The sequence below is a fragment of the Astatotilapia calliptera genome, chromosome 12 (assembly GCF_900246225.1).
Source record: "Astatotilapia calliptera chromosome 12, fAstCal1.2, whole genome shotgun sequence".
NCBI lineage: Eukaryota > Metazoa > Chordata > Actinopteri > Cichliformes > Cichlidae > Astatotilapia > Astatotilapia calliptera.
Window position 1 is genome coordinate 26,102,732 of NC_039313.1, and position 14,626 is coordinate 26,117,357.

At 41.2% G+C, this 14,626-nt stretch overlaps 1 protein-coding gene across 20 annotated transcripts in view; it reads right to left on the minus strand.

Annotated features, from left to right (window-relative positions):
- rimbp2b (RIMS binding protein 2b) overlaps positions 1–14,248 on the minus strand; it is a 124,804-nt gene extending 110,556 nt beyond the window's left edge. For 17 of the 20 annotated variants that reach the window (XR_003274167.1, XM_026188858.1, XM_026188876.1 and 14 more), the window contains exons 1-3: positions 14,217–14,248; positions 12,951–13,040; positions 12,737–12,868 (exon numbers count right to left, since the gene is read on the minus strand). Coding sequence is in view for 19 of the 20 variants with exons in the window: in XM_026188858.1 (XP_026044643.1) it covers positions 12,737–12,868; positions 12,951–12,953 (135 nt within the window). In the remaining variant the exon portion in view is untranslated. Of the gene's footprint in view, positions 1–12,736; positions 12,869–12,950; positions 13,041–14,216 lie in introns of those variants that run through there. The other 3 variants (XM_026188870.1, XM_026188860.1, XM_026188874.1) reach the window with 2 other exon arrangements.
- Between the last annotated feature and the right edge of the window lie 378 nt (positions 14,249–14,626).

Genomic DNA, 14,626 nt, shown 5'->3' on the forward strand with positions numbered 1-14,626 from the left:
ACATCGGTGGCCTCACGGCATCTCCTCCACTCAATACTGACTTTGTGAAAGTTGAGAAACATTTGACTCAACATGACAGAGATCTGGTTAGCAGGTTAGAAGATTCCTGGGCCAGGCCTTTTCTCTGTGGAGTTTCCATGATCTCCCTGTGCCTGCTAGGTAGTCTGACTTTCTCCCACAATGCAATGCTTGTTAGTTTAATTGGTGATTCTAAATTGGCCTTTGGTGTAAACGTAAAAGACTGTGTCTCTCTGTGTTTGCACTGAGCCAGACTGGTAAACTGCCTTTTGCTGTATGCCAGATGTATGAGTTGGATAAGTGTTTTGGAAAATTGATAGATGGCATAAAATCCTCACACAATAAGAAACTGGGACTACTTGTTTAAGTGATTTCCTAAAAAAGCTGACAGATAATGTTCTGACGACCTGATCATATAATTTGTGTAGCCATAAATAGACGCCTGACTACATTTAGTAACATTAAAAAACGAAACATTATCATCAGTGTGTAAATATCAAGTCTGGCAAAGCAGAAAGAAAAATCAACATTCCTTTACCCTCACGATTGCCACTGAACTTTGTTTTCATCTTTCTCTTATGAATGTTGCCTTCAAACATTGCCAATTAAACTAATTGAATCCTGACAATTATTCCAGCGTACAGGCATTTGGGTTGTAATCCTAGATTCCCAATGTCTCTAAGTTAACACAGCATATTATGATATATTTGGTTGAGCAGGTGTAATGAGTCTGTTAAAGAGTCTGCATGTCATGATGACCTCTTTAATTCATTTTAGTCAGGGCAAAGCTAATTCAATCCACCTTATTACAGCTTCTTTATGCAATTATCCCATGCCCCCGTTCACTGATGGGCCAGCATAGAAGCAGTGGATTGGACAGCAAGCTTACTAACCCGTAGAGACCTATAACATAAAACAATGCAGAGTAACTTCTCATAACGTTAGCAAACTGGAATGACAAAAAGGAAATGACTGTGTGGCAAAACATACTCCAGAGACAAGCCTTTTTTTCCCCCCCTCAAGTAATCCGCTGTGAAATTTCACTTGATCAGGACATCAGAATCAATTACATCCTCATATAAACAAGAGCATTAACTCTGGAGCACATTAGCATCCCATTAATCACTCTCAACTTTAAAAGTGGTCGAGAAACAGCTAGTGTACCTTGAAGTGACTGGCACGGCGTATCCATGGTGCTGCCTGCCAATAATATGTTATCAAAGAGCGCGCAATTAACCTCCAGCATGGTGGACAATACACAGAGTAGAATGTGTCCACATAAAGGACACAAACACTGGACTCGATCTCTTCAAAAGCCACTTCAGACATTACAAAATCCTGCTTTTTGTCGCCTGCTGTTTTAACTATAAAGCAAATACATCACATAAAGCAGACCGTGAATAGCTCCCAGCGGAAAAAAATCTGATTGTGTAAGTTTGGATAAATTAACCTGTAACATCTGAGTGCAGTGTGGGCGAAGCAGACGCAGTAAGCACAAAGGTAGAGACAGAGATAAAGACTGAGATGAACCTGTGGAGATAAGCTTTTTTATTACAAAGCAAATCCCAACAAATAATCATCACTGCCTGTGGATTTTGGCAAGATCCGAATAATCATTCCCAACCCCCAACCTCAGGCACGATCATCTACGTTTTAGAACAGCTCCAAATAGCCCTTACTCTCACCGAGCTGACCACCAGCACAGACATGCTGAAAGGTCAGAGAGGGACACAAACATCTCTTTAAACTCTTTCTGTATGGAGTCTTTCTGCAATACGTGAGCAATTTCCCACGTCACCAGCACCAAAGCCCACCCATAATTAATGATTTCAATCATCTTTAAAACTTCTAATAGTATTGTTATGATGGTATTAACAAGTGCTTTAAGACCACACTGCACTTTGTAACTTTCATGCAGAAGTCTCAAACTGTAGGATACTCACTAGAATTTGCCATAAGGCCAAACTGAGCAATAAGATCATTGATCAGGGGTGAGACTAGGAACCCACCTGTCACTCCAAAGCTGCTTCTAAAGTCCTCTGTAGAGATGTGAGCCAAAGCAAAGACTATCCAAGAAGCACTATGTCAATCAGGGCTGTGTCTTTGAGTGCATAGATTGGAACCACTCAAAGTAAAAGCCACATAGCAATCTGTTTGGTGTTTGTAAAAGACTCTGAAACATAGTGGTGGCAGCACTGTGTATGGGACTGAGTCTCAGATGAAGGGACAAGGAGACAGAAGGATATTTCCCTGTATTTAACTCTTGGGCAGATTTGTCCAAGAATGGAGCAACACAAGATTAAGGCAATGGTTCAGCAAACCCTATAGAACATCTGTGAATACAACTGAAGATCTGAGTTCACAAAATAGAATTTTGTTAATAGAGTGCAACATGACAGTTGCCTCAAAGTGCTGTATATTGTCATGTAAAGACTTTACATTATAAATACAGAGAAAACCCCAACAATCGGATGACGCCCTATGAGCAAGCACTTAAACGTTAAAGAAATCTGAAGACATGTTTGTCATTATCATTGGTTGAAATTGAATATACAATGCTATATGTGCACGATATGAGAAAAGATCTGGATACTGGTTACATCCCAGGAACTTGGATCTAGAGATCAGTTAATCGCCCACACTTGGGAAAACTCTCTAACCTCGACTGGTTAGAGAGTGGCTGCGAGAGGTTGCTTACTGTCACTTGGCGAAAATGATAAAACTGGTTGAAAGCAGTATACAGTAATGCACCAAAAACCTCCTTGTGATTGCTTTGGTCACAGATTCCCTATAATTTGTATGGAAGGCGCCAACTTGTCTACAGACACTGGCCAAATATTCACTAAGTGGTAGCTGAACTGTGTGACACGAACTGGAAACGTTCGCCTTCAAAGTTGCAAAGTTTCAAAGTCTGAAACATGTTGATTGCAGTGGGAAGGCACAACTTTTCCTCTCAGTTTCTGGTTTGTGTTACGCTTTTCCCAGGTTTCACTAGCACTCAGTGGTTAGTTAGCAAATGTTTGCAGAGTACAAGTAAGGCTCTTTTATTGGCAACTATAAGCTTGCGTAGACAACTACAACCAACCAGCAGGGGAATAGATATTTTTCCGTGATGGCTGGAAGTTGGCTGTGTTTCACGACGAAACTCTAAGCCTCTGTTACTGAAACCTAAGCAATCCTGCTTGGTGTGCTACCCCCAGCTGGTCTTTCTGGAAGGCAGATGTCCAACTGATAGAAACTACATACCAAAATAAAGCAAACATTCTGGTACGCAGTGGAGTATTTTATATAACCTGTAATGAAGTATCTACATTTCATGTACATTGCAAAAGTGGCATTTTATATTGGTGTTTTTTTAAATAGAGCTTTTTTCTAATTCAATACTTTATTCTGTATTTGCAAAATACTTGAATTGCTTTTTAAGTTGCATCAGTTAAGCAAACTAGATTTTACCCCTAGAGTGGCTTTGTTATAGGTCAGCGATTTATATAATTGATGTAATTTCTATATATGGTTAAGAAAGTTCTACATAGATTCATAAGCTATGTCATCAGCCTAAGCTTTGTTTAGGCCCTACAGGTTTGTCAGTACTCTGTCAAACATGTAAATTAGAGGCAAAAAAATAGCATCGCTCTAACAGCCAATCATTAGAGCTAACTTCTGTGGAATCTACTCTCATGGTGTTTACACTACAGCAGTGTTGTCCAACTGAGTGAGTGGACTGCCCTGATCAGATGCAGGAACAATCAATTATGAATGCAGGCAGATTCCTCAGATAATTGCATGTGGCTCCCTTTTGACCTCCAGTGTTGTCAGCAGCGAGTCCCCACCACAGCAAACTGCCTCCGTGATGACAGCTGGCACAATCTACTTACATTACATTTGAGCTGCAGGAGCCATGGCGTGACACAATCATGTTCACTATGTAAGCATAAACATAGATATATGTAAAACCTCACGTGTAAAGGCATACGTAAGACGATACATACATTTGGAGACAAGCTCGTGAACACAAATACACTGAACATGTGCACACGGTGGATCTGTCCTGAGGCTTATAAAGCTAAAAAGAAAAAAGAAAAAAAAAAGCAGCATAGATTTGAAATGAAATACCCCGAGGACACATGTTTGCTTTGTCATGCACGGGACAATCAGAGCAAGCGATGTAGTTGTAGACAATGATGATGCACTTACTTTCACTCTGCTGTCACAGAGTCTCCCAGAGCCATCTTTACAGAGATTTCCCAGTGAAGATAGTGTTATGTAACAGCGGCGGTGGACCCTGCTGTTCATATTACTAATGCCTCACACTGTGGCGGGGTCACGTGCCTTATCCAGGCCACATCCAGACGCCAATGGCAGCCGTGTTCCAGCTGTTACTATAGCCTATAGCTTTAGTCACTCAGGACCATGCTGAACCATGCTCCTCTCACAATCCTACATCCCAAGTGCTAAGCACGTTAAGCACCTTAGACCATTTCTATCTGTTTTTCTCCAATACCACCACTGGAGGCAATTCTTCATATTAGTTAGTATTAGTAAAGCGCTATACAAATACAGGCCATTTACCATTTTAGTAATGCTATTGGGCTTATCCACAAAACTATACACCGATTGTATAATGATACACAAAATTCACAGTTCACATGGTTTCAAAATTATTTTGTACAATAGTGCAGCAAGTCTGCTCACACATTGTGTGAAACACTCACTGAACTAGAAGTTAGGTAATAGCATACCTTTTGTTAAAGAAAGAATAAACACAGACCAAACCATTTGAGCCACACACACCTCACCCTATCATTCCAAAGCATTGATTAGTAATGTTTTACGATGCTTTTAAACACTAGCTACAAACCACAAGCTAGCTTTTTTATCTTATTAGCCTACATTTGTTGACATGAACAGCCAGAGAGTTAGCAAAACAGAAGGAAATTTAAAACCAGACATGTCATGACTTAACATTGTTTTATTCCATCACTCAGACAATATCCCACCACTTGTGTTCCATAATTACAGTAAACTAAATCATTCAATGCTATCTTTCCACACAACCAGCAGTGAAGACGTGCTTTGTCCAAAGTAGTGAGAGTTGAACGTAGATGGTTTTAAACATGGATAAACCATCCAGAAAAATTAAACCTTTGCAGAAATTCTATTTGAAGACCATCAGATGGCGATAATTGTGGTTGCAAAAGCGTTCTGGTCCAGTTTATATGGAAAACGTGTTCCAGACTTGATGTCTGTAAACATCTGCTTAATGAGTTCATGGGCTCAGTCACTCATTTTGAGTGATATTCAATAAAAAAAATGTATGTCTTTCACACGTTTCAAAAAGTTTATCTGTGCTCACTGGCTACCAGGTGTCAAACCCGTCATTAGCCAATGAGCTAACAGCTGACAGTCAGTCCTCCAGTTTTTTGAAACCAAGATGCAGATGCTGAAAACTTTCATTTCAAGTGGTTGACATTACAATAGCTATGTCCGCTTTTTATACTGACTATGAGTCTATGTCAAACAGCTGTCCTTACTTTGGCACAGTATGCAGCACTGTGGGTGGAAAGTGCAGTCTTACCCTCTGGCACCACAGGGAACAACAACTTTTCTGGTGAAGATAAAGTTTTGCATTTTTTAATTCTTCACAAACAGACAGCTGATAATGTTGTTTTTCCCCCCCTAAGCAGTTATTAATTTTACATTTGACTTGCTACAGTTGAATTTTATTGTTGTTGTTTTTTTAGTTTTTGATTATATAATTAATGCTAGTTTGATTGTTAGCCTTACAAAGTGTACAAATGTGTTACCTGGTAAGATAGAGGGAAAAAAAGGATAATTCAATCAGGCAACAATATTTTCTTAAGAAGAGAATAAATCTCTTTGCCATGAGCTTTTTAACTTTGCAGTTGCAATAAAATGTTATAAAACACCCTAAAGGAAAGAGAAAATCCCACCGAGCTTAATCTGTGTACTTTAATGGATCAAAAGTGCATTTGTATGCAAAACCCACAACTCAGAACTTTACTGTTTTCATTCATTCTCTGTGCTCTCAGCAAAAGAGTCTTTATATGTATGTAGCAGATTGAATACAGATTAGCTTATGAGAATCTTGACACATTAGTAAAGCAGCAAAGCAAGTACATATTGTCCCCGGTATAATTAAAATATAATTTTACTTAATTAATGTTTAGTAATTCATTAAAATTATATTTAGTACTTGAATTGTTTTCATTTAAAAAACAGTCATTACATCACTACTAAACTCATTAAACTGCTCTTCGGTTTTATTCATGTGCCATTAAGGCAAGCACCAAATTAATTTTTCTAATTCACATTCAGTATTCTCTCCGAGTCAAAATAAATAAAAATGTTTGAACCCCTAGCATGTTTCACCACACCCATTTGCTGCGTATGCAAATATTATCTGACCCTGGGGCTAGGTTTAAAGGGAAAAAAAAAAAAGTACACTTCCTCCCACCACCAGCAGCACCCTACTGCCACTCCTCTAGGAATCTGCTCCGTGGACAGCACGCAAATTTTTGGTTTGAAATATGAAAACTTGCCTCCGGTGCATAGTGAGGATAAAAGTCCCTCTGCTGCCAGCAAAGGGATCGCCAGCGAAATGATGAATGGCCATGTCTGCTTGTCGAGGTGGACAGGAGGAGCTACGGCACGGATGGGAGTTTGGCGTCAGAGTACTCTCTCATACCCAAGGTGTGAATCGAGACTGACAGTTCTAATTCTGGAAACACTGCAAATGAGTGACCTTGGGAGGCACTCGTGCATTCATGCACAGATACACATAAAATATTTTCTCGCAGTAAAAATCATAATACATCCCTGTATGTCCGCTGCCAATGCTGCAATCTGCTACAGCCAATGCAATATGCAGAAATAGTTTTACCCCTTGCATATTTACACTGTACCCATTTATAATGGACAAACATACACACCGTATCATCTTTCAGCTATGAAACACACACACGCAGCCACACAGACAGTATACACTGTTATCTTAACGAAAACAATGGATAATCTGAGCAAATATTTGGTAAAACCCATTCAAGCAAATGCATCCATTTCAGTTGAATGCTTTTTCCAATTAGTATTCCTATCTCCACTTCACTGACATAAGTTCAGCAATCCTACTAGTTTCCTTAACCTAAAGCTAAACACACCTCCTCTGCATATACAATCTACAGAAAACATCTCCTGACAGGCATGGCAGTGACAGCTGGGACCAACGTCAAGCCCAAAGACCATGTTATATCACACACACTGACCATAAACACACTGCTCCAGCTATGCTAAGGTAAGTGTACGCTTTAAACATGTTTCCCCATCAGGTCACCAACAACACAGAAAAAAAATAAGCATGAATCCTCACTGCATGCAAATGATGCTTAATGTCCTCTGGCTCTTCACCGTGCTGTCAAACCTACACTCCTGGGCAGAGCAGCTCAAAACATGCTGATCCATCTCCAAGACATGCATAAGAGGGTAGACGGTTATGAGTGTGTAAGAGGCAGTGGGTTGCATTTCAATTATGTTTGCCACTAAGAGATATTATGATCATCCACCAGCAGCAGCAGCATCAGCAGCAGCAGCAGCAGCATCAGCATCAGCATCGGAAGCCTGCAGCAGAGTCAGTGCAACAATCCGCGGCTCGGAAAAACATACACAGCTTGACAGCCAACAGTAGATTGGTACACTACCTTAGCAGAAAGGGCCGACGAGGAAATGGCAGGTGTCTCCTACTGTGTCGAAAGGAAAGAGAAGCAGCCGGCAGCAGGACCAGGACGATGTAGCATAAAATGGTTCATCAATGCTCGGCAGAAAGAGGCACAGCCAGGCAGCGCAGGCAGAGAGAGAGAGAGAGAGAGAGAGAGAGAGAGGGACAGCCAGCGAGCATCATTCAGTTCACACTATCGTGGCTGTGCAGCAGAGCACACACATCAACACGCCCCCTTCCTCTCTCTCCTTCTCTCGCTCTCTCTCACTTTCTCTCTCACACACACATGCACGCACGCTTAGTCACACAGACACACGCACGCTGGGGTGCAGAGGCAGTGCAGTGTGCAGTGGTGCCGAGCAGTGCACCTTCTCCACGATGTCTTTTGGTCCTCTTTAATCAGGACCGTCTCTGTCCTGTTCTCTGCAGTCACAGACAATTCTGTCAATAAACGCTGCCAGCGGCGTGCTGTATCCTACTGCCCGCTCACCTAACCAGCCACTGATGAGTAGCCATGATTGAAGCTGGCAAGGTCATGCAAGGTTCTCTGACATCCCCAGCTCCAGTGCTCCCAGCTTTGTGGCACTACCTCCCAGCTACTGTATTTCTTTTGCAAGCTAATACAGGAGCACCGCCTTTCCTCATCATGGGTCATCATGCCACAGAGGCTGCCCAGCGGCTCGACAAAGCCTCACTCGCTGTCAAGTTGGGCAAGACCAATCAGCTGTCATAAACAGCAGCAATACCGCGGCCGTCCAATCGCAGATCGGGAAATCAAGTGCACAGGGGTATTAAAGGGGATTATTTGGGTCATCCTGGGTTTTTTTACTACAGGGAGATGTGGAGGATAGCAGCACAGCATGTGTGGTGTGGCTGCCCTCTGTGGCTGACAGTGGTGCTGCACTCTGTTATGGGAAAAGGAGAAGCGGGAAGAGCAGGGCCCAAAACGACTTCCCTCAACATTGATGCTTAGCAACTACAGCAGGCTCTTACCTCCTGTCTTGGGGCCTCCCTCCCCCTACGGCGGGACCCTCGCTGCAATCCCAATCGACAGACTATTTATCACAGCATCTGTTTAAGACTCAAGGCAACCACGACACAAGCAATTGTCAACCGTTCCCACACGTGTCCTCTGACTGTGTGTAAACACTAAATGGGGAGGTGCTTAGTTCTGATAATAAGCAGGAAGTACTGTTCAGTATAGCACACCTTTATAGGTAACTGTAGATCTCACCAAAGTAGGACTTCTAAGTGTGATTTTACCCTGTTTTTCCACAGATGTAAATGCTACAAATACATTTAAAATGTCTGTCTCCATCACACCGAAGCTCTACAGGTAGACACAGCATTTAAATAAAACCATTAACTGTTACGGACTAGAGGTAAACTGTGTCTATTAAACTATTTGGAAGCACAGTATTTTCTCATCCCCGGGGAGGGCAAAGCTGTACAGGGTACGTCAAATTGTTCGCTTATTTTATTCTTGAAATAATGATTCAGTGGATGCCTGCCTACCTTAGAATGTTAAAGAGAACCAAACCTGGGCAGACAGCTGTCAAAAGCTGTCAGAAGGCAGAACAGCAGCTCCAGGCCTGCCTGCGCCCAGCTTACTGAGACACATTCGGAGGTGTGAACAACTGTTTTGGCATTCCCTTTTGTGAAGAGTTCGGAATATTATTCAAAAACTGTGCAACAAATAGAACACGGAGAGCTCAGCTTTTGCACGGAGATGATTTGGATACGCCGATGGGGTCAGACAATATTCACCAGAAAATAACTCATAACGTGCATATGACAAAGAGGTAGAGGTCAGATTGCAGTTATTTTTTCGACATTTCAAAAGGGGGAGGAAAAATACAGGTTTCAGTTGCTACAGGCCACTACACTGACTTCAGTCATATTAAAGTGCTCCAGGTCCTGCCCTGCCTCCTGCTGTTTGCCTGTAGCACGAACTACCCTGATGCTATCTACGTCACCCTCCTCTGAACACTTGCATTGCTCTTGTTATTATGTCGGACCCTTATGTAAACATTTTAGACATTTTCAAAAGAACTGTCCATGTATGGATTGTGGGTTTCCTTTTGAGGCTTGTAGACAATGGCTGTGAATACAAACCCCTACAAGGTTCTCTGCAGGTGCCTGAATGAGCTTGCCATTCTCATCTCTTATTACCTCTATAAGTAAATTACTGCACCTGCAGGGTGCAGTTAGGCTATTTGCTTTAATCAAGCAAATAGCCTAACTTTGTGAATATGCACACTGGGTTAAATATGTACACTTGGGTTTTAAGGGGTATTTATTATTTTCTTCTTTTTTTTGGGTTGTATGGAAGCCCCAAACGCAATTTCATTGTTCTTGACAATGACAATAAATAAATAAATACAAATACAAATACAAATACCAGTCATGCAACACGCTGAAGAGATCGTATGTTAATTTACATCATACACCTGCCACAGGCTCCAGCAGCTGGAACTGGAAGATGGTTTGAGTATATCGCTATCACTAACAGTTACTATCATAATAGTTTCTTTCCAACTGTGTCGTTTTTAACTCATTCCAGCAAGACTGATACAGAAGCACAAATACAGGCAGGAGTTTCAGGGGTTTTCCTGGTTTAGAGTGGGCCTTTCTGGGTAACAGTAAGCATAAACCTATTTTAACACAAGCCTCAGTATTTCATATACTGTATTTCTGACCATTTAATGATCAAAAACTATTGAAATTGGCATACCAAATACAATAACTATTTAAAAAATATTTTACTAGAATGATTTTCCTTTGGCTCCTGGTAAAAGCTTTGAGGGCTCATAAAATTCCCCTATACAGGAAAAATTTAATAATAATGGATTGGATTTATATAGCACTTTTCAAGGCACCCAAAGCGCTTTACAATGCCACTATTCATTCACTCACTGGTGGAAGCAAGCTACGGTTGTAGCCACAGCTGCCCTGGGGCAGACTGACAGAAGCGAGGCTGCCATAACGCGCCATCGGCCCCTCTGGCCAACGCCAGTAGGCAGTAGGGTAAAGTGTCTTGCCCAAGGACACAACGACCAGGACAGAGAGCCCGGGGATCGAACCGGCGACCTTCCGGTTACAGATACGCTGCCCAACCCCCTGAGCCACGGTCGCCCTTTTTTTTTTAGATTTGCCATGTGATAATACAGAGTTTAGTGTGATTAGGGTCAAAGTACAAAACACAAAAAATAACTTTTCTGTCTCTGCGTTTAACTTGTGCTAGACTAATAATATGTCCCACGTCTACTGCGCTTCAGCCTAATCTCATCATCACACTCCTGTCCCTCTGCAAGCCTGGGTGATGGCTTATATCGACACTAGAGTAAAAACAGGACAGCAACCTCTTTTGTGATTTGGAAAAGTGGTGGCAATTGTATTCAATATTTTCATTCAGCAGCCTATTGCAAGTATTTGAGCATGAAACGTCCTCAAGTACTGGGCAACCAATCGCAAGGTGACTGCACAGGTCACCTGGTTCGAGGCAACCAATAATAGTTTTTGATATGCTGCAAACCTCCCTAGCATGACTGTAACATAAAGCTCCAGTGTAGATGGCCCCTGGTGACCACGGGTCCATAAGGAAGAATTGTATTACTAATCGAATGGCAAGTGTTTGCTAGAGGTAGCTTACTTTTGCTAGCTGACCAGTTTGACCTAGCAACAGTTTCTGCTGCACCAAAGATCTTGTGATTGCTTTGGTCACGAGCAGATTGCTGCAGTCACCTGTAGTTTGAATAGAAGATACCAACTTGTCTGCAAATACTCACCAACTACTTGCTAAGGAGCAGTGAAACTGAACCAGGTTGGTTGTCAACCTGTTTTTTCTTTTCTTTAAAGGTGAACCATGCAAATACAGGCAATTAGTGACGACCAATAACCTCCAGCAGTCACTCACCAACCACGCAAAAAATACATATTCTTCTGCAAACTAGCTCTAAGCCTGTGTGACAGAAGCCTAAATGTTGGAAAATTACTTTAGCCTTCATTTTGTATCGTCTAATTTAAAGAGTCTATGAATCTAGATGCTTAACTGATTATCTAGTTGAGGGCAGCAGGAGTGCTGCAACCTATCTCAATCTATCTGGGCAAGATCAAGGGTACACCCTGGATTGTCAGTTTATCGCAGCGAAAGCAACTGAGTACCCAACATTCAAAATGTTGAAAGTGACAATATTTAGTTTTTAAGAAAAATACATATGTTTATTTTGAATTGAATTTCAGCAATTATAGCACAAACAGCTGAAAAGACTGTGAATATCTTGTATTGGGATTTTTCCTCAAGAGTAAAGATGGGAATAGATTCAGACAGTCCAGGTGCTAAACTGATTTGCCAGCAGTCCAGACTTTTCACAATTTCAAAAGCATTTTGAAAAGAAAATTAAAAGGGAGCCTGAAACAGACAGAAAAATCAGAAAACATTTTACTTTTCCCAACTCAACCTATGTTGCAGAGACACTAAAAACTCTAGGAGTGGCCAAATCAACAATCCGTAAATTCTTAAAGAGAATGAACTCACTGGCCAACCCATCAACACCATAAGGCCTGAAAGAGCACCAAAGAAAATTAAAGTACGTCATGCTGTTTAGAAAAACTGTAATTCAATTCCATTCACATTGATTTTTAAAGTTAAAAGCTATATGGTGGTGTACAAAACAAATATTAATGGACCTAACTGTAGCTATCCATTTTAAGTCTATTTAATGAGCAGCAAGGACTACTTACGCTGTTATGTTGTTAATTTAATAGCTAAATATATGAGGCAAGACGATTATTAAGAGGTGCATATGGCTGAGTTTGTTAATAATAACCTCAGTGGCAGTCAAGAATCTTGTTTGAGGAGCGCGGGATGAGGTCAGATTATGGCTGCAGGCATCAACAAATTCTGATCCACAGTGTCCAGACACTGTTAAATCTTATTCACTGAAAGCTTAGCAACCAGCACACACTCAAACAGCACGCCACACTCACTTTATCCGTGCCTCTCACCCAGCTGTTCTTCTTTGCTCTGGCCAGCGTTCGTCTCTGGCTCCACACTACTTCCCGTTGAGACTGTCTCAGGAGTTTCTCCACCTTGCAAGTCTTATGGCAACCCATCGTCCCCTGCCAAATGGAAAAATAGATGTCAAGCAAAGCCTTGCATCAGTCACATTTCATCTCTTGCTTGGTACAAGCAATAACCTACCATGACAGAACAGTTTGCATGCTTCCCCAAGTGCTTGTCATGGTCAGCAGTGACGGATGATGATCTCCAGCATGTTCAGATTATAAATATCTGTATTCAACAGAGTTACATAATAATGGATTTGGATTATTGTTAGTACACACAGACAGAAAAGATGACACAGCTGCCACAGGAAATGCAAAATGCATAAAACTACACCTCTGTAATTGAAAAGTCGAGTCAATATATTTATATGCATTTCCTCTTATTATATGCACATAGAAAGTGTTAAAGGCTTTAAATATTAACTGTGGAAATCATAAAAAAAATATTAAGCTCAATTTTATTTTAGAGTGTATGCTGCATTAGGCTACAGTTTAAAATTCATGCTTTTCTCAAACTAAAATTGTGATTTACAGCAGCTGTGAACCTTAATGCGACTCCAGACTAAGTACACCCTGAAGTCTAACGGTCATGAGTTACTGCACAGTTTCCACTGTGTCATCTAGACCAGCGTGTTCCAGACCCAGAGTAGACTTATTAGCTGTGGACTTCTCCTTCCCTGACAGCTCCAATTCCAGTTAGACTCTAATATACTAAACGACAGTGCTGTGCAAAAGACTTGAGCCACCTTTGATTTCTTTATTTTTTTCCAGGAAAATGGGAAATAGATGCAGTGATTTATTCAAACATGTGCAAACATACATGGAAATACAATATATAAGACACAAACAAAATTTACATAATTCTAATGAGTTTAAAAATCTGTATTTGGCATGAACACCTTTATTCTTCAGCACAGCCTAAACTCTCTAAATACATTAAACAGTCCTCAGGAAGAGTTTGCAGGTTTTGCAGTACATTCAAAGCTCTTCTTTGGGTGTTTCTGCCTTTTTTTTCTGTCCTCTGTCAAGATGATCCCACACTGCTTTAATAATATTGAAGTGCAGGCTCTGGGGAGGCCAATCCATGGCTGATAGTGTTAAATTGTGTGTTTGTCTATCCAGGTATGCTTTTACCACATTGGCAGAGTATTTGGGGCATATTGTATGGTGGATTAAAATCTAACGGTACTATTATACCTCCATAATTCCATTAATTTTGACCACATCCCCAACACCACTGGCTGAAACACAGCCCTAATTGATGACAGCACCTCCACTGTGGCTGTAGACACTCACTGTCACTCACCTGATCTCCTCTGTACAGTTTAATGATTTGAACTAAAATTTGGATGAATTACTCCTTAAGACCTCTTGCCACTGACTTTGGTTCTTGTGTACTTACCTCTGACTTTTCTCCCTGTTTCTTTTCCTTAATAATGGCTTCTTGACAGCAACCCTTCCACTGAGATCATTTCTGATGAGGCTTCACTGAGCAGCAGATGAATCAACTGAAGGGTCAGAAGCATTGCTCAGGTCCTGTGTCAAATTCTTCCTGCATTTTTAACGCTTTCTTAAAGACATGAATTAGAGAAACTGCTCAGCTGCAGTGGATAACTTTTTAGCCTTGCTACTTTAGGTTTCTGTCTTGGACATGTCCAGCTTCCTCAAATATTTTAAGAACACACTGCATCCAGTGCTGAGACATGCCAAGCTGATTGCTCTTTGGGAATCATGTCGCACTCTTTCTTAAATTTGACGTCATACCAACCCACAGAGCTGGAGTCTTCTAGCCACTCTTGCTTAAGCCAAACT